This window comes from Euprymna scolopes, chromosome 14 (assembly GCF_053919585.1).
Source record: "Euprymna scolopes isolate OS-2025 chromosome 14, ASM5391958v1, whole genome shotgun sequence".
Taxonomy (NCBI): domain Eukaryota; kingdom Metazoa; phylum Mollusca; class Cephalopoda; order Sepiida; family Sepiolidae; genus Euprymna; species Euprymna scolopes.
In genome coordinates, this window is record NC_136495.1 from 158,725,734 (window position 1) to 158,751,401 (window position 25,668).

Consider the following 25,668-nt stretch of genomic DNA (forward strand, 5'->3'; position numbering starts at 1 on the left):
AACAACACTCATTATTAATAGAAACAGCGGCGGTGAAAGAAAACACCTCTCACTTTCCCTCTAATAGATTTCAACACTCCTACTCCCTCTGTTTTCGTTACGTACGCGAGAAATCTTTAATTCATGTCATTATAAATAAATAATTTTATAAAATCAACCGTAGTTTTTTTTTTTTTTTTAACGGCTAAAAACATTCAACTTCGTAAAGTCTGTCGCAGTTTCAAAAAAACTTCTCCCTTTTAAAAACCAACACTCATTATTAATAGAAACAGCGGCGGTGAAAGAAAACACCTCACTTTCACTCTCATAGATTTCAACACTCCTACTCCCTCTGTTTTCATTACGTACGCGAGAAATAGTTACGTGTATGTGTGAGAGAGAGAAAAAGGGAGCGATGTAAAACTGGATAGTTAAGCGAAAGGAAAACATAAAAGTTTTTTTAAAACACTCAAATTGTACAAAAAATGTTGTAAATAGAAAAGTATTGTCTTAGTTTTAGTGACCTTATTATTAGCATATGAATACAATATTTATTTTCTGTACAATAAGTGCTTAAGCACCCGTGCTTTTCAGCGATACATATTCAATAAAATAAATTGATTAATATAATTAATCTGGATATAAGAGAGTTAGAACCTGATAAGAAGTCTCAATTAAGCAAAAGGATAACAAAAGTTTTCTTTAAAAAAAATTAATTGTACAAAAAATGTAAATAGAAAAGAATTGTCTTAATTTTATTGACCTTATTATTAACATACAAATTAAATATTTTACACAATGGGTACTGAATGTTTGCTTAAATTAAATGAAAAAAGTTACATTTTATTTTCATTTTCTATTTAAAAAGCCATTATTAAATTTGGCAGGTCTAATTTTCCTTGTAAGTTTTCGAGGAATTTCCTGAAAATCCAAAAACTCTTGTTTTCTGTTTTCAGAAATTTTCAACATTTCAATACATTTGCATGCAACGAGTCTTGTTCATAATTCAATTAATTTAAAAACAAAAATACCGAAAAATCTTTGTATCCATCATGGAATGAAAATCTCATATTCCAAAAATCAAGCAAGTTAATCAAGTATTTATTTATTTTTTTTAAGAAAATCAAATTTAATGAGGAACCAAGGATGTTTCGCTTTGCTATCTTCAATAAATACAGACAACTTAATTCGAACTACCGAGATAAAAATCAGTATTGTAATGGCTACGATTTACTATGAAAATTGTTACAAATTATGAAAGTGTTTTCTATATAAAAATAATACTTGATCACTTTATATGATTTTTGGAATATGACATTTTTGTTCCGTGATTGGTACATACATAAAAGTTTTTTGTGTTTTTGTCTAATTAGGTTGAGTTCTTGACAACAACGCACAAAACTTTTGAATTTGATCTTATTGTCTTTGATATGAAAATTTGGAGAAAAGACTTAATGATTGAACTCTGTTTACCTTATTCGACAATGTGTTATTTTAACCTTGGTGGAAATGTGTGCCCTCTGCACAATCTTATTATTTGTACGATTCTTGATTATTTTCTGCTGAAATGTTTGTTTCTTTTCAAAAAAATCTTTTGAAGTTAAAATTATTTTATATTTCTTTTTTTCCAGCTGCTGAATTTCTCCAAAATGCAACTTTGAAAGTAATTGGCAGAAATCCATTGTGAAGAGACGAAGTTATCATTTTTGATTATTTAAAAAACAACAAACTTTGCAACTTGTAAAGAATGTCCCATTCAAAAATCCGTGCTCTCCAGCAATGGTGCAAAGCCATTGTCGATGGTTATAAAGATGTCAACATCACAAATATGAGCAGCTCTTGGAAGGATGGATTAGCTTTTTGCGCTCTCATACACAGGTTCCGGCCTGATCTCATGTAAGTTTCTTTCAAATTGTATATCTATACTAATATGAGAAATTTGGTAAGAAATAATCACAATTGTCAGATCGCCATAAAGTGAAATATATATCTAGTATATAAAATAAAGTTGGTTTTATTTCAAAGTTTGTTGTTGATAGGTTTATTCCTACAAACTATATATGTAAATCTATTTTTTTTAAGAAAGATATGAACTCTTTTTCAACAAAAGCAAAATTTGACTTCGAATCCATTTTACCTATTTCTGTGTGTAATCACTTAGACTATGATAACAGCATATTCTTTTGTTTTTATTCTCAAGTATATATCCATTGATATCTTACATGTTTTTATATAGACTGATGTGGTTCTCGGTTGATTGTGTCTGTGTTGGATATATACTCAAGAGTCAAAACGATGGAAAGAATATGCTGTTGTCTTAGCCCTAGTAAAATATATATATATATATATATATATATATATATATATATAGAGAGAGAGAGAGAAAGTAATCGATATTTAATTTTTTGTAAAGACAATATACCTATGTATTGGTGACAGATAAAAAAAAAAATTATGTTGACTTTAAAGTTTATGAATTTTTGAGGTGAGGATTATAGAGATTAGTTTGACTACTGTTCTCATCTTTTTTTTTTTTTTTTTGTTTTATTTGCACAATGTTTTCGACGCTGTAACCGCTGCACTTCTCCGGGTGTATCTTATTAAACTCTGTAATCTTTCTGAAGGTCGAAGGTTCAATCCTCAGTATGGACAATACGAAGAATATAATTGTTGTAATATTTTTGATTAATAATCGGGTATTCTCCCTGAAAGTTGAGAGATTCTATTTATAAACGCTGCCGATAGAAACTGATGAATCAAATTAATTCACATTCTCTTATCAACCAAATCAGAGACTAAAATTACTCCATAAAAATATTTAATCTTTGAGCATTCCAGCACATAATTTTTTTGTGTCGACACGAGAAATATCTTTTGCTCTTTGGCTGCAAAATTAAAAAGTCTGGAACCTGTACAGACCAGCTGCCCATGAATATTCTTCATATCCAGGACTCGTCTAGAATAGCTACCCATCAAGAACTCTTCTAAAATTAAACCTGGCTTACAATTCAAGAATAATTGTGACTCAAGACTTCTACCTGGTCATGGCTGACAGAATGAGAACATGCTACCTCCGATGGATGATGGTCAGAGTTTACATCAGCATAAATGTCGCACAAGTAATGTTCAAGACGCGAACAGTAGTTTGAATAATCCAAATGACTTTGAAATGATTTAAAAAATTAATTTGAACATAAAAAAATAAATTACGTTGCATAAGCAAAACATAATGGTTATGACAAAGCAGCATAAAATTCGAGAACATAATAAAAATTTTCCATTGTTATGGAGATGGCACTTTTCAATCCTATGCTTCACATTCATAAATTTTAGTAACCCTTTACATCTCACTAACAAGATCACAGTGTAGCATCTGTTCTGATGCTACACCTCTTCTACTCTCGGTCAGTGGAGGAGAAATCCTTCATGACTGGGACAATTTAAATTTTTGTTTCTATCCAGTGTGCCCCTTTTTGGGAGCAGGATTTTCCCCACATTAAAAATCGACCTTGTGTCTAACTCTGCCCTCGTGGGGAGACAAGTAAATACAAACGATAAGTCTTGTTTGTTCCAAGAAATCAAAAAAATGAAATTTTAAATGGTTTTCAGAACAATTATAAAATTGTTTTCCAAAACCTGCAGAATTATGGATCTCTTTTCCTCATTTTTTTCTAGATTAAGGCCAACAGGCATCTCCTATCTTTGTGGTAATCGTCTTTTGTTCTTATTAGATCCTTACATCAAATGGCTTCATGCTATGTCTGGAGTGATTTCTATGAAAAGAAATTTGCCTTTTATTTCTATGAAATATTAGTTTTGTTTTTTTCCTTCACGATCCTATTCATTTTTACAGAACTGCTTTGTTCACCATCTTTAATTTTGACGTTACGACTATTGATGCAAAGTATGTTGTGATCAACTCATCTTCATTATATTCTTTAGACTTTGTGACACAATAGCTTTGAGTTAAAGATGAGTGAGTGAATCGAAGAAAGGATGTGAATGGAGAAAAGGTTTAGTGAATACGTATATATATATATATATATATATATATATATATATATATCGGGTGATAAAGAGGACTGTGAGAAGAGCAGTTTACAAGGTTACGATGGAGGCTGCACAAGCTAGATTTCCAGATATGATACAAAGGGATGAAATATCCAGGACAGCTAAAGATCACAAAAGACAAATATGGATATTGTTGGAGAGAAGTGCATTTAAAATATCAATGGAATGCTAGCCACAAACAAACGGGACAAGATGGATGCTTGGAAATGCTATTATGAAAGAACACTAAGGGTCATGCCACTAAGAAAATCTAGAAGTTGTACAAACAGTTTTTGGGTTCAGCTATGAGAACTGAAAAAGAAATTCTGTGGAAAGCTGTGAGTAACATGAAGGGGAGTGAACTGTGGGAAGGGTAGAACTGATCCGCTCTTCTAGCAGTTCACAAATTATCATCTCATTTCTACCGTCTTCACCATAGAATCAACACGGCTCCTTCAGCACTCTCTATCTTGCATGATTGGTTGCAATTTCTGCATGCTCTCGAATCCTGTGTCGATGAATATGACACTTCTTCAATTGAGGTAACCAGTTGAAGGCATCTAGAGAACAGATTTCTTTTTTTTTTATTTTTTTTATTTTTTTTATTACATTTTCACCCCAAACAAGGTACATTGCCACTTTGATGTAGGAGGCTACTATCAGGGACATGAGCTACTGGGATACTATGTAGGGAGTTGGGCAGCAAGATGTCGGTTCATGTTACACTTGAACTTCTGCATGTCTGTACAGTTGGGGAAGCAGGGACCCGGAAGGGAATTCCAAGGTAACGGTTCTGAGAAAGAAACTACTGGAGTAGAAAGCTCTTACATCTAGAGATCTCTACTGTGTAGGGGTGGGATTTAGCTGCTTGTCAGGTGTGTCGAGGGTATTTACTTCATGGGGGCACAAGTGCTTGCAGTTTGTCAGAGCATTCACCATTAAAATACTTGTAGAACAGGCAGAAGGATGCAACATTTCATCGATGGGACAGAGGCTGAAGCTTAGATGAAAGTTCAGGACCTATCAGGTTGGCAGCTCTCTTTTTAACTTTGTCTAGGAGTGAGAGACTAGTAGCAGATGCACCAGCCCAAATATGACAATACTTCATACATGGGCGAATGGTGGCCTTATAGAGGTACAGGATACTTTTGGGCGTTAGATTTGCTGGTTTCCTCTTCATTATGCCACATACAATGCCGTACTAGTTGCATCTTTTTCTGTTGCTATCCAGGACAGCTAAAGATGAGGAAAGACAAATATGCATATTGTTGGAGAGAAGTGCATTTAAAATATCAATGGAATGCTAGCCACAAACAAACGGAACAATGATACTGGAGATAAATCTCCGTATAGTTGGTGTTGCTCTTCCTAGATATATTGCAAGCTATCCTGAGCATCTGTATAGTATCCATCTAATTTCTTCAATGCCTTTGTTAGGATTCTTGTTTCCGCATTATGCAGTAGGACTGTTTTAATAGTGCCAATAAAGAGTCTAACTTTTAACTTTGATCACAATTTGTGACATGTGCTCCATTCAAATGCTTTTCTGATCTCCAAGTAGATATTAAAAGCGGTTATTACAGAGATTTATAGTTGATGGATCAGGTCCTAAAAGGGGTTGAAAGAATAATTGAGCCGGAAATAAGTCACATAATCATGAATTAAGTGCAGTGTAGTTTCATACCTCGACAAAATACCACAAATGCAATAAGGAGTATCTTAATAAGAAAAACTTGAATTTTGCTTTTTTGGATCTGGAATTAAGCTTTTCACAGTGCCAACAGATGTTTGGTTAGGGTTTTGCGCAAACTAAGCTCATAAGTGTTTGAAGATTGATCAAGCATTGTCCAGAAAGTTCCATATGATTTGTCTAAAAGAGATGCCGTATTTTGATTGTTTTGGATTTGTTTGTGAATCGTAAGACCTACTTTATAACTTAAAGATTTCGAGGATTCCATGAACAAATCTTCTTTCTTAGAACTGCACGCCTGTGGAACTCTGTTCCGTCTGCCTGCTTCCCACTGGACTACAACTTGGATGTCTTCAAGTCCAACGTTAACAAATTCCTAATGAACCGCCCCCTTAAGTAAACACTTCATCAAATCTCCACACTAACGTAATGTACTTGCAATAACCCTTTATCCCTGAGTGGCTTCCGGGCTTTGATAAGTGGTGATCACTGTGTAAAAAAAAAAAAAAAGAAAGAAAAAAAAGGAATATTACGGAAAGTTCTGAGAATAATAATGTAAAGCCCTCCAAAAGAGAAACATTCTCCTGCTCAGTTTGTATAAAGTTAAGTGTAACTCAATTCCCTCAAACTCCTAGGGTTAACATTCACAAGCAACATTGAGGCAATTGCCACGGCTGCTGCAAGGAAGGTGGGTTCTCTCTATCATGCTAAAAGACTACTCACACCTGAGAGTATCATGTATATCTACAAGGCCACGGTTTGCTCATGCATGGAGTATTGTTGCCACATCTGGGTTAGTGCATCTGCCACTAGTGCTCTCTCCTAGACAGTTAAAAAAAAAAAAAAAGTCGCCAACCTAATAGATTCTCAACTAAACTCCAGCATCTGTCCCATCACCCAAAGATGACATCCTTGTGCTTGTTTTACTAGTATTTCAATAACAAGTGCTCTGACGAATAAGCATTAGTACCCCCTCAATGACAATACCCTCAATAAACCGACAAGCAGCAAAATCCCACCCCTACACTGTAGAAATCTCTTGATGCCTTCTACTCGAATAACTTTTTCCTTCAGACTGCTGCTGGGCTCCTGCTTCACTGACTGTACTGACATGCAGAAATTCAAGTGTAATGTGAACAACTATCTTGCTGCTCAACTCACATAGTATCTCAGAAAGTCTGGACCCAAGTAGTAACTCCTCATGACTAAGTGGTTCTGTGCATTGTTTGGGATGAAATGATAATAAAAAAATTTTTTTTTTTTTTTCAAATCTATATTTTTTGGAATTTATAAACACTAGGTACACAAGAAGTGCAGTGAAATTACTGGTAATTTGAGAGATAAGCAGTTTGTGTTCAAGAAATCTAAGACCATATGAGATGACATGATGACAGATGTGAACTCTGATGCGGAGAAAGTATAATAGGATGGCAAGGCTTAGAACTAAGATGATGTTGAGTCATTTCTCCTTGTAAACACCCCGGATATCTTAGCATTAAGTGAAACTAACCTTCACTCCTCCATTCCCTCTAACCACTTTAACATGCCTGGTTATCTCCCACTCTACCGTAAGGACTCGGACAGACATATGCATGGACTTGGAGTCTATATTCGTAACACCCTCCCTCTGACTAGAGAAATAAAACTAGAATCAGACGACCAGGCCTTTATGTGCTTCAGACTAAATATGCAACACAATATTAGCTACTTGTATTTTCTTTACCGCTCTCCCTCAAACCAAGACTGTACCCTAATAAACAAAGTCTCAGACAACATAGATATAGCACTCTCCCTCGATACTAGCGCACAAATACATGTATTTGGTGACTTCAATGTCCACCACAGTAACTGGCTAGGATTCTCTAATCACACAGACGTAGCTGGTAGCGCAACACATAGCTTCTCTATATCCCATTCCCTATCTCAGTTGGTTACATTTCCGACACGTTTCCCAGACCAGCAAGATCAACATACCTCACTTCTAGATCTCTTTCTGACAACGGTTCCCAATGACTGTACAACAAATGCCCACAGCCCACTCGGGAATGCTGATCACGCTGTGATAATGGTAGAAATCAGCCTAAATTCTCGCCCTAAAACTGAAGACCCACTACTCAAAACAAAGAGGTATTACAAAAAGGCTGATTGGGAAGCCATCAGGGAGCTCATCAGAGATGCCCCATGGCAAAATATCTTTACTCTTCCAGCGGAACAGTGTGCAAATGAGACCACTGAATGGTTCAAAACTGCTATTGAAGCACATGTTCCCGCACGGAAATTCTATAGCAAGCCCCACTCCCCCCAATGGTTTACTTCTGCTTCTGCAGCTGCCATTTGTCAAAGGTAGCATGCATTCCGCAGATTCAACCGACATAAGTCCAGCTCAAATAAACAGAAGTTTATAGAAGCTAGAAATAATTGTAAGAGAGTGATAGACAGCTAAGACAGATTACTCTGAAACCACCAGAAAATGCATCGAAGCACAGAAATTAGGAACCCGGGATTTTTGGAAAATCTACAACAGCATAGTAAATAATGGACAGTCAACTATTCCCCCACTATCAAACGATCATAAGGTTGCTTGCACGGCAACTGACAAGGCAAATCTGCTTGCCAGTCGGTTTGCCTCAAACTCCACACTGAACTCGGTACACCACTCACTCCCTGATTTTCCTCTGCGAACAGACGCCTCACTAGACGATTTGAAAATCACCCCTTCTCAGGTACATGCTATTATAAAAAACCTAGACACCTCAAAAGCGTGTGGACCAGATCTCATCCCGGCTGTGCTATTAAAAAAATGCTCTGCCGAGGTTGCTCCAGTTCTGTCCAAACTTTACAATAAATGCTTTAACGAATCTTGTTTTCCCGACTGCTGGAAAACCGCCTCTGTGGTACCAGTCTTCAAGAATTCTGGTGAAAGAACTGACCCACTAAATTATTGCCCCATTAGCCTTCTCCCGCTTTTTGCCAAAATATTTGAGTCCTTAGTTAATCAAGCCCTAGTCCAGCACCTAACAGCTGCTAAACTCCTGACTGACAAACAATATGGATTCAGGCAAGTCCGTTCAACAGCAGATATCTTAACTGTAGTTTCTGAACGTATATACTGCTCATTGGATAAAACAGGGGAGGGTAGAGCGGTGGCCCTCGATATATCTAAGGCTTTTGACAGGGTATGGCACGATGGTCTTCTAAGGAAAATTAGATCATATGGAATCACTGGAAGAATTCATAATGTAATTAAATCCTTCTTAAGTAATAGAAAAATCCAAGTTGTCCTCAACGGTCGTACATCCAAACAATACGACATAAATGCGGGAGTACCTCAGGGGTCTATCCTTGAACCTCTATTATTCCTGATATTCATAAATGACCTCCCTGATAAAATTGTTTCAGAGATGGGTATATTTGCCGATGACACCACTCTCTATAACAGATATGAGGGGAAAATAAATGAACACATATCCAAGGAAATGGCAGAAACACTAGAGGATGACCTCCAATCCGTAGTGGAATGGGGACAAAAATGGTTGGTCACATTCAATGCTGCTAAGACTAAGCTTGTTTCCTTCAATAACTACAAGAAACCTTCTCTACCACCAATAGCAATGGCCGAGAACACATTACCTGAAAGTACTTCTTTTAAACTCCTCGGCCTAACGTTTACAGGGAATATGAACTGGAATAGATACATTGAGAGCATTGCCAAGGCTGCTGCAAGGAAGGTTGGCTCCCTCTACCGTGCTAGAAAACTACTTACGCCTGACAGTATCCTATACCTCTATAAGGCAACTATTCGCCCATGTATGGAGTACTGTTGTCACATCTGGGCTGGTGCATCTGCTTCTTGTCTCTCTCTCCTGGACAGGGTTCAAAAGAGAGTCGCCAACCTGATAGGTCCTGAACTGTCATCTAGGCTTCAGCCTCTGTCCCATCGACGAGATGTTGCATCCCTCTGCCTGTTCTACAAATACTTCAATGGTGAATGCTCTGACGAACTGCAAACACTTGTAGCTCCCCGACGTAACTACCCCCGACAAACCCGACAAGCTACTAAGTCTCATCCCTTTACAGTAGAGATCCCTAGGTGCAAGAAAGCCTTTTACTCCAATAGTTTCTTCCCCAGAACTGCGGATCTTTGAAACTGCCTTCCGGGATTCTGCTTTCCCAACTGCAACGATATGCAGAAGTTCAAGTGTAATGTTAACAAACATCTTTCTACTCATCTCCCTTCATAATGACCCCGCTAATTAAGTCCCTGATAGTAGCCCCCTGCTTCAAAGTGGCACTGTGCCTTGTTTGGGGTGAAAATTGAATAAAAAAAAAAAAAAAAAAAAAAGGCTGTTGATGTTTGTTCAAAAGTTTTATTTTGATGATATGATTGGCGTATAGGGGAAAGTGTGATTGACAAAATTCCAATAAAATTCTTAGCACATCCCTTATTCTCCCCTTTTGTAATACGTTTTTTTTTTTCTATCCTTTGTTTTTTTTTTTTTTTTGTTTTTTTTTAGCAATTTTGATGCACTTTCCAAAAACAATGTTTACGACAATAATCAGTTGGTAAGTATTTTAGATTTCATCTCTTCATTGCATGAACATAAACGCATTTACTAATTGGATTTTAGCAAATGTTTTTATCAATTTAATTCACAAAATGATGATCACCATTGTTTACTTATTTCTTGCTGTAGTTTATTTGTTGATTAAAAACATTTTTAGGTTTAATTAAAAACAATTTTTAGGTTTAATTAAATATTTTTTTAGGTTTCATTATTAATTTAATATTTCCTTAGGTTTAATTAAAAAAAAAAGGGGGTTTACTTATTAAATTAAAAACTTTTAGGTTTAATTATTAAACTAAAAAAATTATTTTTTGATGAAAAATTTTTTTTACTATTAGTCTAATAGTCTGGATCATATTTTTAGTAATTGTTTATCATATCATATGAATCCGAAAATTCTATTGTTGGCATTAATATCCCAGATATTTTTCTAGTCAGAATCCTTTCTAGAAAGACATTGGGGATTACAGGAGGGACCATGTAACAGTTGCATACATCTTAAGTGAAAGTGAATTTTGTGGAACAAACTGAATTTTAACTTGGGACATCAGTCATTAGTGTCGTTAGACCAGGTTTTCATTAGATTACTGTAATTGAAGAAATGTTGAACATGATCAGTACCAGATGGGTGACCATTTAGGGAATACCAGGCATTGTATGTAGGATGTCAACATCACCCTGAAAAAAAAAACCCTGACGTTATCTCCCCTAATTGGGATATACATCACCTCCTTTAGTAAATAACGACCTAGCTTCTGTTGGTTTGAAATATGGTTCTATGCAGTTTTTTCCCATGCTTTACCCTCTCTCTTTAAGAGATTAGTTTCCAGTTAATTGCCGGAGGAGAATGTTGATGTGACTGCTCAACAATTTTTTTTTTGCAAAACCTTACCCAATTTTGTCACACTTCCTGCAGAGGTAAATACCTTCCTCTTTGGTCGTATATTCGTTTCTTTAGTTCTTGTGTTGCATTCCTGTTGTGCTTTAAAAGAATGAAGTCATTAATATATGAAAATATAATGATGCATCTTTATTGTTGCTAATAAGAGATGCAGATTGTAGGAGGAAGATGTGTGTAGAGAAATTTGATCGCCAATCAATTCTCAATATCAATTTCAGGTTATTATATAACAATTAGTAACCACCTGAAATGTCTCCATGAGACAGCATTGTTAATGTACCCACCCCCAACACACACACAGACACACGTTTCAATGAATGATAATCCAACATTTTTGTTTTTCTTCTCTCAGTGCGTCTTGATGTCTGCTGCATCTATCTCTTGTCAAATAACAATTCTGTACATCTATTTTCGATACTTATCGAATCAACTTCTGTAGAAAACATATCTAAGAACACTGCCAGACATATAAATTACCTTTATAAAATTTGCAAAAGAAAGGTTTAGTCGTTTTGGAACCTATGAGGAGGGAACTTGCGTGACCCCCAAGATCAGCATGGGCATGGAATATGTGCCTACATTAAGGATGGCTTCCTGTGTGGCAGGGATATCTCTAGAGAAGATCATAATTTACCCTATATGTGCTTCAGGGTTGCACTTACTAACACCACTGCATTTATATTTGCCCTCTATAGGCCCCACAACAGCGGAGTTACTATCTTTAAGAGCATATCTGAGAAAATAGACCACATACTGTCTTCACATCCCTCGGCTAACATCCACATCTGTGGTGACTTCAACGTCCATAACGTGGAATGGCTGACCCATTCAAATAAGACAGATGATGAGGGGAGGTTTTGTCATGATTTTGCCATTGCTTATGACCTCACTCAGATTGTTCGCGAACCCACCTGTGTGCCCGATACACCCGGTCAATATGCAAGCCTCTTAGACCTTTTTCTCTCAACTTCCCCTGAGCTATGTTCATGTTCCGTTCATTCTTCTCTAGGATCCTCCGACCACTCCGTCGTATCAGTTAAGATAAAAACGAAATGTAAGAAGCCCCCAGACATACCCCTCCACCATACTGCATACCGATACTCTATGGCTGACTGGGATAGCTTCCGTACATTCATATCTGATTTACCTCTGCACTCCATGTTTAAAAAGGAAGTGTCCTCTATAGTATCAGATCTGACCGAATGGTTAATTGTAGGCATAGACCAATTCATACCATCTAAAACAAATCCAACAAAAACCTAACAGCCAGCCATGGTTCTCCCCAGAATGTGCTGCTGCTATCGCGTACAGAAATCACTTTTTCCGTAGCTACCAACATAATAGATGCACTGAGACTAAAGCTGCTTTCAGGTCTGCCAGCAACCACTGTAAAAGAGTAATAAAAAATGCAAGAGAGCTATATGCCCAGTCTGTTAAATCCAAGGTAGCTGATCAGCGGCTTGGATCCCACCAGTTTTGACAAATAACAAATAGGATCCTGAACAGAAGTGTGCGTTCTATTCCAACCATTATCAATGGACCAGAGCTCATCTCGTCAGCGTCAGACAAGGCCAAACTATTTGCAAAGAACTTTGCAGCTAATTCTACCCTATGCGACGAAGGCCATCAACTCCCCATATTTCCTCCTATAACACAGAACAAGCTAGGTAACATACAAATATCCGTGCATGAGGTCGCCAAGCTAATAAAGAACCTAGATTCCAGTAAAGCAACTGGCCCTGATGGCATCCCAATTATAGTGTTAAAAAAGCTTCAACCAGAACTTGCTCCCATACTTACGAAACTATTTAAGCGCTGCCTTAAGGAAAAGTGCTTTCCGACTCCCTGGAAGACCTCATCAGTTTACCCTGTATTTAAGAATTCAGGTGATAAGTCATCTCCCTCTCAGTACAGACCTATAAGTCTCTTGTGTGTTATGAGTAAGTTGCTGGAATCCATATTAAATAGAGAAATAGTCAACCATCTCAGCAGGAATAACCTTCTTAGTGACACACAATATGGTTTCCGCTCTGCAAGATCTAGCGCAGATGTGCTGACGGTTATATCCCACAGGATTAGTGAATCTCTTGACAAAGGCTTCCTTTCTAGGGCAATTGCTCTTGACATATCAAAGGCCTACGACAAGGTATGGCATAAAGGTCTACTTCACAAGATTTCCAGCTACGGTATAACTGGAAATGTTTTCTCAATCATTAAATCATTTCTCTCCGATAGGCTCATAAGAGTAGTGGTAGATGGACAAAAATCGGAGGCCTGCAGTATAAATGCTGGAGTCCCTCAGGGGTCAATCCTGGGCCCAACTCTCTTCCTGATCTATATCAATGACCTCCCTTAACACATACTTAAATCATTCGTTGACATCTATGCTGATGACACGACCATCTACGGCAACACATCAAAGGCTGTAAATGACAAAGTTCTCTCTGATTCTCTCTCCTCTGATCTCGAGCGCGTGGTTCAGTGGGGGAAGATGTGGCTGGTTACCTTTAATGCATCCAAAACCAAACTCCTATCCTTACATCATCAACGCTCTGATCCCCAGCTGGCATCAATTGTGATGGATGGCTCTCGTCTGGGTGAGGCCCCGTGTTTTGACAAGCTTCTGGGTTTGACCTTTACTCCTGATCTGAAATGGAACACGTACATCAAGTCTGTTGCCAAGGTCGCTGGAAAGATGGTGGGATCCTTCTACCGCTCCAGAAGATATCTCACTACTGATGCAATTCTCTATCTATATAAAAGCCAGGTATGTCCAAGGATGGAATACTGTTGCCATATCTGGGCAGGAGCTGCTAAAAACAGCCTATCCTGCCTTGACAGAGTACAAAATAGACTTCGTGGCTTAGTGGGGGATGCCCTTTTCTCTACCCTGCAACCTCTCTCACACAGAAGAGACGTTGCGAGCCTATCCTTGTTTTATCGTTATTTCCATGGCAGGTGCTCATCTGAACTTCAATCTCTGGTCCCCCCTCGCCAATCTTTCACAAAAAACACCCGTCTAGCTGAATCCACTGTGAAAAATTTCCCCCACTCTATATCTGTGCCTAAATCAAAATGCGGATTCCATGAACAAAGCTTCTTTCTTAGAACTGCACGCCTGTGGAACTCTGTTCCGTCTGCCTGCTTCCCTCTGGACTACAACTTGGATGTATTCAAGTCCAATGTTAACAAATTCCTAATGAACCGCCCCCTTAAGTAAACACTTCATCAAATCTCCACACTAACGTAATGTACTTGCAATAAACCTTATCCCTGAGTGGCTTCCGGGCCTTGATAAGTGGTGATCACTGTTTAAAAAAAAAAAGAAAAAAAAAACATACAAAGCGACTTTTATATAAGAAGTGCAGATTTTATCTGATCCCAGAAACTTTTACTGATTTAAAAATCTTTTTTTTTTTAAATTGGAGAGAGATGTGAAGAAATTTGCTACATTTTCTCTGACCTTCAATGCTGTATACTTGAGACCCTAGCTAGATAAGGATCAGCATTACATCAACTTTCTCTCATGGGGAGGCTAAATAAAACCTTTTTGTGATTCTTAATCAGTTCAGTCGTAAATAAATGAATATAACGGCATAATTAAATTGGGAATTGATTCAAACACGCCTTGTACGTATTAGTTCAATATCTGGGTAGATGCCAGATACCTCCAGATTGCAACTGTCCATTGCTTACATTCAGTATGCCGCCATCTGTCTCAGAGTTGAAGATTTCATTTGTTGCCATAAACACTTTTTTCAAGCACTATGAATAATAATCAAGGTAAGTTTATGAAATGCAAAAAACCTCTGTGGTAATTTAACTATTGAATTTCATATTTTTTCAGTTTGAAGACCGTGATAGTATCATTATCTGTTAAACTAACTAAAATTAACAAGTATTTTTTAAATCATCTTCATCATAATTCAAGTCATAAGACGTTAACTCTTAAATTGAACCAATTCTCACTGACTTTTGATAATAGTTTTCTTTTAGAATTTCAATTCATTTGATCTTTTCAAATTTTCAGGCATTCTCAGTTGCTGAAAGTCTTGGCATTGCTGCTCTTCTGGAAGCAAAAGACATGTTTGATCTTCCGGTTCCAGACAAACTAAGTATTATTACTTATGTTGCAAGTATACACAATTATTTCAAAGACAAAGAAAAACGTAAGCAATTTGAATGAGATATTCAGAAATTGACATTTACATCCTTAGTATAATAATGATTTTGTGTCAGTTTGCAAAAAAAAAAAAAAAAAAAAAAAATCAGATTATTTTAATTAGAATACTCGTCCCAGTACAAGTAAAATTAATTTGGACCTAATTCATTTAGTTGATCATAAAGATTTTTTTTCTCATACATATCGATATTAAACTATATTAAATCTGTTTTGTCATTAATATTTTTTTATACATATTTTTATTTTTTGCACACTATAACTACAACAAAGTTTTAAAACATCAGGTTGATAATGTTGGATGTTTAAGGTGGGAATTGAAAAGAGGGAAAATGGGAAAATGTTTAGATAAATAGAAGACAATATAGATAGGAAGGAGATATGTTGTTTACCTAGACACCTTTCATCGACTTTAGTTAACATATATCTCTTCTCTTTCATTGCCCTTGTCCATATTATCTTCTGATTATTTAATGGCCTGTCCGTTTCTCCTGCTTTCTGTGTGGGTGCCGAATCAGGAAGAATTCATTTCTTAAATAAATAATAATGAAAAGTTATTCCACATCTTGATTTTGTAACATTATCAGCCTGGTTTATTTTATTTTTTTTTATTTTATTTTTTTATAAATTTTTTTTTATAAATTTTTTTTTAATTTAAAAAATTTTTTTTTAATTTAAAAATTTTTTTTTTAATTTAAAAATTTTTTTTAAGTGTGCAGCATTTTCAAAAAATTTCCCTTTACATTGTTTCTACAAACATTAAGTGTATTTTTTAAAAATTCTGTACCAGTAAATACATATATACTGCATAATTATATTGATGCACTGGTTTTCATTAGATCACTGAAGTTAAGAAATGTTTAACCTGATCAGTACCAGATGGGTGACCATTTGGGCATACCAGGCGCTGTATGTAGGATGTCAACATTTTTCTGAAAAAAAAAAACCTTAACATCATTATCTCCTCTAACTGGGATATACATGTGAACTTGACATTCCCTTTACACTTCATCCTTTGGAGAAAGCCAGTTAAACCTGTCTAGGAGTGAATGATGCTGACATAATATAAACACGTATCCAAGTATTTATTTAATTTTAATTCCCCTTCCACCTTTATATTGAACGTTTCTTGTCAGGTGATCGAGGCCAATTGCATGGTGGTCGCAACTCACACAGATGTTGTTAACATTGGTGATCATTGTTGACTTCATGATCTCAGCGGACGTCATAATCATCACCATATTGTCAGGACATTTTGTGAATATATAAACATATAACCTGATACTAACAGATAAGGTGGTGTGAAGATGTCTGCTTCATGAACTAAAATACGTCAAACAGTGATGTTTTTATTTTTGTTTTTCTCCTTTTCTCTTTGAAAAACTTGATCTTCAATGTTCTGCAAAGCCAAAAACGAAGACAACAATTTTTCGTCTACAAAACAACCAAACCAAACATAATGAATAAATATTTGAAGATATACAGAACTTAAAGCATAGAAACTTTTATCAAAATGACTGCATTTGTCATTTGATAACCCAAAGAGTTGATATGCCATAAAACAAACAACTACACCAAGCAAATTCATTTTTACTTCTTTATATTTTTTTTTTTTTTTTTGTGTGTGTGAATAGTTGGTGGTCCAGGTGTTTCCTGCTATAAAGGTGGAAATGTCCAGATTGGAACGAAACGACATCAAGATGATGACTCCTTAGTTACCACAGAGCCGAAACGTAGCACCCCAGACCAAAGTGAAGAAAAAACGAAAAAGGTTGGTGTTAAAATTAAACTAGACAATATTTGCCACACGAATGTTTTTTTTTTTTTTTTAATTTTATTTCTGCTTTATTAGATCATAAACGACCTTCGTACACGTTTGAGATATGCAATCTTTTCATTTTGTTTGGTGACAATTTTTTTGCCATTAGCAAAGGAAGCTTTATACTGCAGAAAAACAAAGAAAAAACAACAAAGAAATAAACAATGATATATAATGAAACGAAAATATCATATTCCAAAAATTATGTAAATTGATCAAGTAGTTTTATTTTTATAAAGAAAATAATTAAGTGATTAATGGGAATTCGTAGGCATTACCACATCTTGCAAATTTGAATTATTGCATTATTTTTTGTTTTTTTTAGAAATGGCAGACAAGATTGCGACTCTCCGGTTACTCATAAATTTTGATTTTCTCATTTAAAAATAAAACTACTTCATCAATTTACATAATTTTAGGAAAATATTTTCAGTTTGTCACATATCATATAGATTTTTATTTTTGGACAAGAAAATAAATTTCTTTTAAAATTTTAGCATTTATTTTAAAATACAGTTTATGACTGAATTGTATTTCCTGAAATGGAACATATATAATTAGTTTTAATAATTGCCTCCTGCTTATATTTATAAATATAATCTTACCGAAGAAAGGCTTCATGCTATAATCGCATCGAACGTTTTACAAAACTTAAGAAACTTTGACAAATGCAAGAACACCACTCCTAACCATCAAAAGCATAGAAAGAAAAAGAAACAATATTAATTGCTAGATTCTTTTTTTTCTTACTGTATAATCCTCTAAGGCTCTTCACTTTGAGATATACAAACCTTTAGGATTGTATATGCAGAAAGCCATTCGAGGATACGGGTTAATGAATGTAACGTGGTAGTGTAGTATCTGTTAATGGTTTAAATTGGGTAGAATTTAATTATTTTACGACTAAACAAGAACTTGTTTACATGGGATTTGAATGTTGTATTTGACTGGGAAGCAGGCAAGCAGAACAGTGTTCCACAGGCAGGCAGTTCTGGGGAAGAAGTTTTGTTCATGGAATCTGCGTTTAGATTTAGGCACAGATAGAAAGTGGAGAGAATCGTTTATAGTTGTTGTAGCTAGTTGAGTGTTTTTTTTTTTGTGAAAGTTTGGCAAGGGGGAGACCATAGATTGGAGTTCAGTCGAGCACTTGCCATGAAAATAACGATAAAGCAGAGACAGGCTTGTAACGTCTCTTCTGTGGGGAAAGAGGTGGCAGGGGAGAGAAAAGGGCATCATGTATTAGATTTCGAAGCTGGTTTTGAATATCTAAAAGAAAGGCTTAGATCTGATGACTTGAGAGGAAAATTAAATGTGGAAAGTATAGAAAGATGTGTGCAAAATAGGGGAACTTTGATAGTATGACTGGAATGGATGAGATTTTTAATGTTTTTACATATGAATGTTTGTATTGCTTTGATTGTTTGGACAATCATTCTCATCTTTGGTGTTATTCGTACAACGTTTCGGTCGTTGAAGCCTACGACTTTCGTTTTTTTTTTTTTTTTCAACTAAGGAAAAGGTGTTACCTCTGTATTGTACCTATTTATTATGCCTCCCCACGGGACAGTTAGACACCAGGGTCGTTTTTTAACGTGGAGAAAAGGTACAAAAATAAAAATTGTCTCGGTAGTGAAAGATTTCTCCTCCACCGAAAGAGAACAAGAAATAGAAGTGCAGCATCTGAAGAACAGATACTACACTTTGATCTTGTCCCGAAGGCCAAGTGGCTGTAAATTATAAAAAAAAGGTCAATCTTCAGGGGTCACTAAGATATATTTTTTAAGACTTTCTTATGATTCATTTTTAATTGAATCCTTATGCTAATTATCAATATTAGTGAAAAAAAAAAAAAAAAAAAAATGTTTTACAAAACTGGATAGACATCCTTCCTACGCTTGTTTGATATTTTATTTTTTATTTATTTTTTTTACAAGGGAGGCTAATCTAAGAAAGTTTTTTTTTTGTTGGAGATTATCTCCCTTGGGCTGGGCGTATTTTTAAAAATTATTTTTCCTGATGTAAATTGGTATTTTTTAAAATAATTTACGGACACACTTTCATACCTGACGGTGCGATTTCTTTCAACGTTGTGACAATAACACCCAAGATGAGAATAATTGTCCGAACAATCAAAACAAAAAAAAAAAAAATATGAATGGATGAGTTATTCGGTTAAATGTAAAACAGTTGAGACCGCAAGCTCAATAGAAAAAGAAAAGAAACAATATTAATAGTTATTTATTTATTTATTTATTTTTTTGTTGCATAACCGTTAGAGGCTCTTCACTTTCTGGATACACAATTTATTCATATTTGATTGTGCAGATCTGATAGGTTCCTTGTTTTCAGGACCCTTTCTTACGACATGATCAAATCCATTTTTTTTTCTTTCTTGATAATCAATGTAAAAAAAAAAATATGTCCATGGGCGACGGACATTCCAAAAGTAATGCCTCCTATTTTTTTTTATTTTACCCAAATGGATCAGAATAGATTACGAGTTGCATTGTTATGATGACTAAACTTATGCATTCATGACTTGAAAGTTTTGTTTCTCTGTTGCAGATATTGATGGCGAAAGACTCTTTAAAAAAAAAAAAAAAAGAAGCAACCTCTTGCATGGACAGAAACAGATGTCATTGAATTCCTGGCAAAAGTGTATTGAAAATGGTGGTAACTATGTAGAAAAATAAATTCTAGAGCACAAAAAGGTTACTCATTTTAATGGTACAACTTCCATCTTTGTAGCTCTTCAACGTTTTGAGCCAAAAAAAAGGGTGGGGGGAGGTTTCATTTTTGGAACAACCCTTGTAATAAAGACTAATGTGTTCCTTAGATTAAACTGCCTTACCTGCCTGTCGAAGTGGGTTCAACCCATATAGTTGAATGTAAGTTTTGTATTTATTTACCTCGTTAATTTATGCTCAATTATTTCGGCATTTCTACATCCAGTATTGAGACCCTGATTTGGGACATTTGTGGAGACACATCCTCAGTGGTTTGTCATAATCATGTTGACACTAGTTCTCACCAGATCACCAAAGTTAAGCAACAATGAGCCTGGCCAGTATCAGATGGGTGACCATTTGGGAAGGCTAGATGCTGTATGTCCCACACTAAATCAAAAATTTCTAGGTTCGTATCTGGGGGACGTTTTATTCACTGGGAGAGATGCACCTCCAAATAAACTTGCCTGATGGGTAGGTGGCAAGGCGGTACTCCACATAATGGTGTAACAGCAACAACCTGCTGCAAGATGTCTTCCTGAACCTGCATGTCAAGCACATGTTTGCTGCAAAGAATGGTGACATCCAAAGTGTGTGTGACACAAAGTTGCACCTCGTGAATCACTTAAAACATTTGTATCTGGAGTTGGCTCAATTCTAACGAGCAAAATGTATCAGTTCTGCTAACGATAATCATGTTAACACACTTGTTCATATTGGATCATTGAAATTAAGCAATGTTGAACAATGTGGTTGGTTGACCTCAAGAATATCAGCCACTGTATGCAGGAGGATAGTAGCAAAAGAAACTGAAAAAAAAAAAAACGTGATCTCCCCTGACTAGGATGGACGGTATATACGTGTGACTGTGAATTACTTGTGAATTTCCTAGAAACTTCCTCCTTCAGAGATAGCAAGCTCAACCCATCAAAAACAGTTTTGTGTCACTTTTATATTCCATTATGAAGATTAAAATAAAGATATAATCGTTCTTCCCGTATTTATATTGGGTGATAATACCTGTCAGGTTAACACACTGGTGGTCATTAGATACGTTAAGCGATTTTGAGTTTGGTTGATACCAGGTGATCATTTGAGTACATTAGGCACTACACGTGGGAAGATGGCAAATCCCCCCCCCCCTCCTAAAAAAAAAAAAAAATTAAGTTCATGAAAATAAATCGTCTATCCTGACTGGGATATGCATGTGACTCAAAACTGCTTGTAAATTTAATATTTCTTAGAGGAAGTTGGGCTTGGGGTGACTGCCGCATGGTGCACGTACTACCACTCTGGATTAAAGTGGGAGTAACAGCAACTGAGGAGCAATACCATACTCCACAAAATTACCAAATCAGGGTTCATCACTAAATGTTGCTTGGGATCATACACACGGCTTTTCCGTGGAAGAAGGGGGGGGCGTTTCCTGCCAGTATGTCACATAAGTTTCTTCAAATGAAATTTAGAAACTGAAATCCAGGTTTAAATCTTTTTGTGTCACATGACGAAACGGACCAATCAAAACCACTTCCTTTATCTTCGCTGTATGTGGGTGGATGGTGGCATCTTTCAAAATAAACTGCATAAGATTAACGTCATCATCTCTTTTGAGCGGGACGGGATACACATGTAACTGTTTACTGCTTGTGAATTTAACATTACACAGTTAAAAGTAGTTCAATTAAAAACGTTTTAATGAGTATTTTTTTTTTTTATTTGCAAATATAAATATTTCTTAATGTAAATTTCTTTTTATAGATATTGTTTGACACCTTACATAAAATTAACATGTAAAATCAAATTAAAAACATAGATGAAAAATGATACAATAAAAAAATGTAAAAATACATATGATGCAGAAATGTAACATTAAGTGTACATTTTACTATGAAACTTACTTTTACATAATATTTATATGTAGATGTGTCACTTGATGAGATAGTTGTAAATTAAGGTTTACTAAAACAAAAATGGGGTTTATTTTTACTTCTTGTCTAGAATTCCCCATATTAAAAAAAAAATACAAATAAGAAAAAATGATTTATGTACCTGTGACAAAATTAAAATCTGTTCCAAGTCATAAATTTATCAAATACTTTTATTTTTAAATAAGGAAATCACATTTTAGGAGTATCTGAGGAGTGACTGTCTCATCTGCCACTTTTGGAAAAAAATTTTTTTTTTTTTTTAAATAACCAGAGAGATAACTCAACAATAATTAAAAATTTATGTTGTAATACCTTCAAATGCCCATTAATTGCTTAAAAATTTTCTTCATAAAAACAAAACTACTTGATCAGGTTACGTGATTTTTGGTGTACGATATTTTTGTTTTGTCATATGTACATTATACACATCTTTATTTATTTATTTATTTTTTTTTAATATAAGTAGAATTTTTGACAAGAACCATTTTGCTTTAAAATTATGTAATCTTAAATTAAAGAACATTTCTACTTAAAGGAAAGAAGCTTAATCTTAGTAGCATTAGGTGTAAACATCCATTTATGGTGCTATTTCACTACAGCCTGAAGATCGTTTTCTAGAGTTTCTGCCATTGCCTTGGATATGTGTCCATTCGTTTTTCCCCACATGTCTATTACAAAGTGTAGTGTTATCAGCAAATATATTCATTTCAGATGAATACAAGGCTTGAATTAATTTTCTTTATTTCTTTGTAGATTCGTTCTTCACCTACCCGGCAACGCTCTCCAGCCAATGATCTCTGCATACTTTGCAATGAACGAGTGTATTTAATTGAGAAACAGATTGACAATGGAAAGCTGTATCACAGATCATGTTTCCGGGGCAGCCACTTGTCTCCAACGGGCAAGATCCTATCAAAAAACCACTTGAATGGTGTGAGTGGTGTCACTGCTGCTAGTAACGATATTCCTCCGGCCAGTCAACGGCAGACTATGAATGAAACTCCAAATTCAACAAAAGTGAGATTGTATGAAAAGAGGAAGGAACAGATTCAGAAAGCTGAGGAACAAGCGAGGGCTGACAAGCAGAGAGAGAAAGAACTGTATGAAAAACGACAGCACACCCCTTTGGCCCTCAGGAATCATCTGAAAAACATTGAAAACCAATCAAGAGAAAATTCTCAAAGTTCTTCTGATTCTTCAGTTTCTAAATCTCCACAGATCTTTTCAAAACAACCACCGGTCGAGAATACCACAGAGCAGCCAAGTTGGGCTCAAACTAAACTCCGTAAAGTTTTTAACAACTTCTCTTCCAATAGCTCAGCAGGATTGGGCAAGGAGGTATCTATACAAGGTGGGTGCTCCACTGAGGATAAACGATCAAGGGAATCCTCTCCTGGCTCCCCTGTGCTCATGGAGCAAGTGACAAGTCGTACAATGGAAGCGAAACAATACCACGCTTCAAAAACGGTAACTAAATCTTCAACAAGTCTGGAAGCTGAATCGGGTAAACAACAATTGGTTTCTGGGCTCTTGAAGAGTTTGGCAACTGTACGCCAGCGTCAAACTTCTGCTGGTAGTCCATCATCTTCACCTCCCCCACCCAAATCTCCTTCTGGTCCACCTCCACCCAGATCTCCTTCTGGTCCACCTCCACCCAGATCTCCTTCAGGATTTCACTCTTTTTCTAAATCGTCTGCCCCATCTGCTACAAATAATTTTCCTTTCAATCAACCTTTAAATTCTCTGACGCCTGCAGCTGGTCAACCCATCTCGACGAGTACACCATTGCAAGCAAAATCTATGGGTGTAAAACTTGAGACACCAAGAAGTGTAGCAAGAATAAAAACTGTTATCACGTCTACACCGAAGAATCCTGTGATGCAGCAAAAAACTCAAATTTCATCAGTGGTAGCAGAAACATCCAAGTCAAAAATTTTGGATGAAAACTTACCCTCCTCTTCAGCTTCTCTCAATAAATCAAGTGCCTCAAAGATCGCTTCGGAAAGCTCTCCATCTCCTTCAGTTTCACCTGCTAAATCAAACATTTCCAAGATTGCTTTGGAAAACTCCCCATCTCGTTCAGCTTCGCCTGCTAAATCAAATGTCTCCAAGATTGCTTCAGAAAGCTCCCCATCTCGCTCGACCTCGCCTGCTAAATCAAATATCTCCAAGATTTCTTCAGAAAATTCTCTGTCCCGTTCGGCTTCACCTGCTAAGTCAAGTATTTCAAAGATCACAACTGATACGTCTTTACCCAGTGTCACATCTTCTGTTAGATCTAAAACAAACATTACTTTAAAAAATGACCTACCATCATCTTTATCAAAGACGACTGCAATAACAACCACAGCTAAAGATGAGAGAAACCAGAGTATTCTCGAGAGGATTGAACAGTATTCTAAAGTTGCTGCTGGAGTGGAGAAACCACCGTCGGAATCATCACCAAAACGAGAGATTATTCTTGCCAATAATCATCAGGATAAGCACGAACAAAGACAGTCGCCTCTCAAAAAGAATGCATTCACAATGTCAACAGCTATCACGACTATAGCAGTCAAGAAACCATTGGCCTCTGAATCGACTAAAGAGCGTAATACGGTCACCCGTCATAATGCATCTTTAATAACACCAAAGCAAAAGGATGATAAACTAGATAGTGTGTGTATAGCACCAGCAGTTGTAAAAACTTATCCTGCTAAAAATGGACATACTCCTGCTAAGACTGGAATTACCAAAGATCTACAACAACCTTCCTCAGAATCAACTCCGACGGGAAAAATGTTTCCTACTGCATCTGACCAGAAAAGGCTTCCTGCTGTTAAACCCGACAAAACATCTTCAAGTTCGGACACTGGCGTGAATGTACTTTCTGTTGGGTTGACAAAACTACATCCTGCTCACTATGCTCCCAAAGTGAGTGCTCCTAGTCCATCAACCTCTGCATCTTCTAGCACTTATGTGGGACAATCAATAGAGACAAGGGTTAATCCTATCCCTAAGCCCAGACGGCAAAAACCAGGTCTAATAGTGAACCCTACAAAAGAGAATAAAGAAAATCCGGTTGAAAGCAAGCCGAGTCCAAGCAATGGTGTCACCTCTCACAAGACGACTGTGGCACTCAGTGAACGACAAGACACTGGTGATGCTACTAAGACGGAATGGCAACTCGAAGCCGAACGACGCATCGCAGCTCGAAAGGGAAAATATATTGATCCAGAGACAAATCTCACTCGCTTTATTCTTCCAAATTCGAGCAAAGACGAGATAAATGGCGAAACTAACAAAGATCTGAAAAAAATTTCTCCCGCCTCAAACTGGACACTTTGTGCTGATGATAGTTTGAGTTCAAACACTTCTTTGGATTTTCCATATCGCAAACAGATTGTGCCAAAACAAGATTTAGATTCTTTGGAATGTAGTAATCGGGAAGTAAGTTTTTTTTTATTTACTTTTTTTGTTTAGTTTTTCTTTTACTCTTTTTGTTTAGTTTTTCTTTTATTTTTTTGTTTAGTTTTTTATTTTTTGTTTAGTTTTTCTTTTATTTTTTTGTTTAGTTTTTCTTTTAGTTTTTTGTTTAGTGTTTTTTCTATTTTTTTGTTTAGTTTTTCTTTTAGTTTTTTGTTTAGTTTTTTTAGTTTTTTGTTTAGTTTTTTTATTTTTTGTTTAGTTTTTCTTTTATTTTTTTTAGTTTTTCTTTTAGTTTTTTGTTTAGTGTTTCTTTTATTTTTTGTTTAGCTTTTCTTTTAGTTTTTTGTTTAGTTTTACTTTTAGTTTTTTGTTTAGTTTTTTGTTTAGTTTTTCTTTTAGTTTTTCTTTTAGTTTTTCTTTTA

The 25,668-nt window shown here is 35.9% G+C and overlaps 1 protein-coding gene across 6 annotated transcripts in view; it reads left to right on the plus strand.

Moving 5' to 3' along the window:
- The window catches only part of LOC145293310 (uncharacterized), a gene marked incomplete at its 3' end in the record, with an annotated part of 166,094 nt that overhangs the window by 81,421 nt on the left and 59,005 nt on the right, over positions 1-25,668 (plus strand). For 5 of the 6 annotated variants that reach the window (XM_080139956.1, XM_080139955.1, XM_080139957.1 and 2 more), the window contains 5 exon segments: positions 1,611-1,875; positions 10,234-10,282; positions 15,216-15,354; positions 17,000-17,136; positions 22,592-25,267. In XM_080139956.1, coding sequence (XP_079996082.1) covers positions 1,727-1,875; positions 10,234-10,282; positions 15,216-15,354; positions 17,000-17,136; positions 22,592-25,267 — 3,150 coding nt within the window. 6 annotated transcript variants of the gene reach the window in all.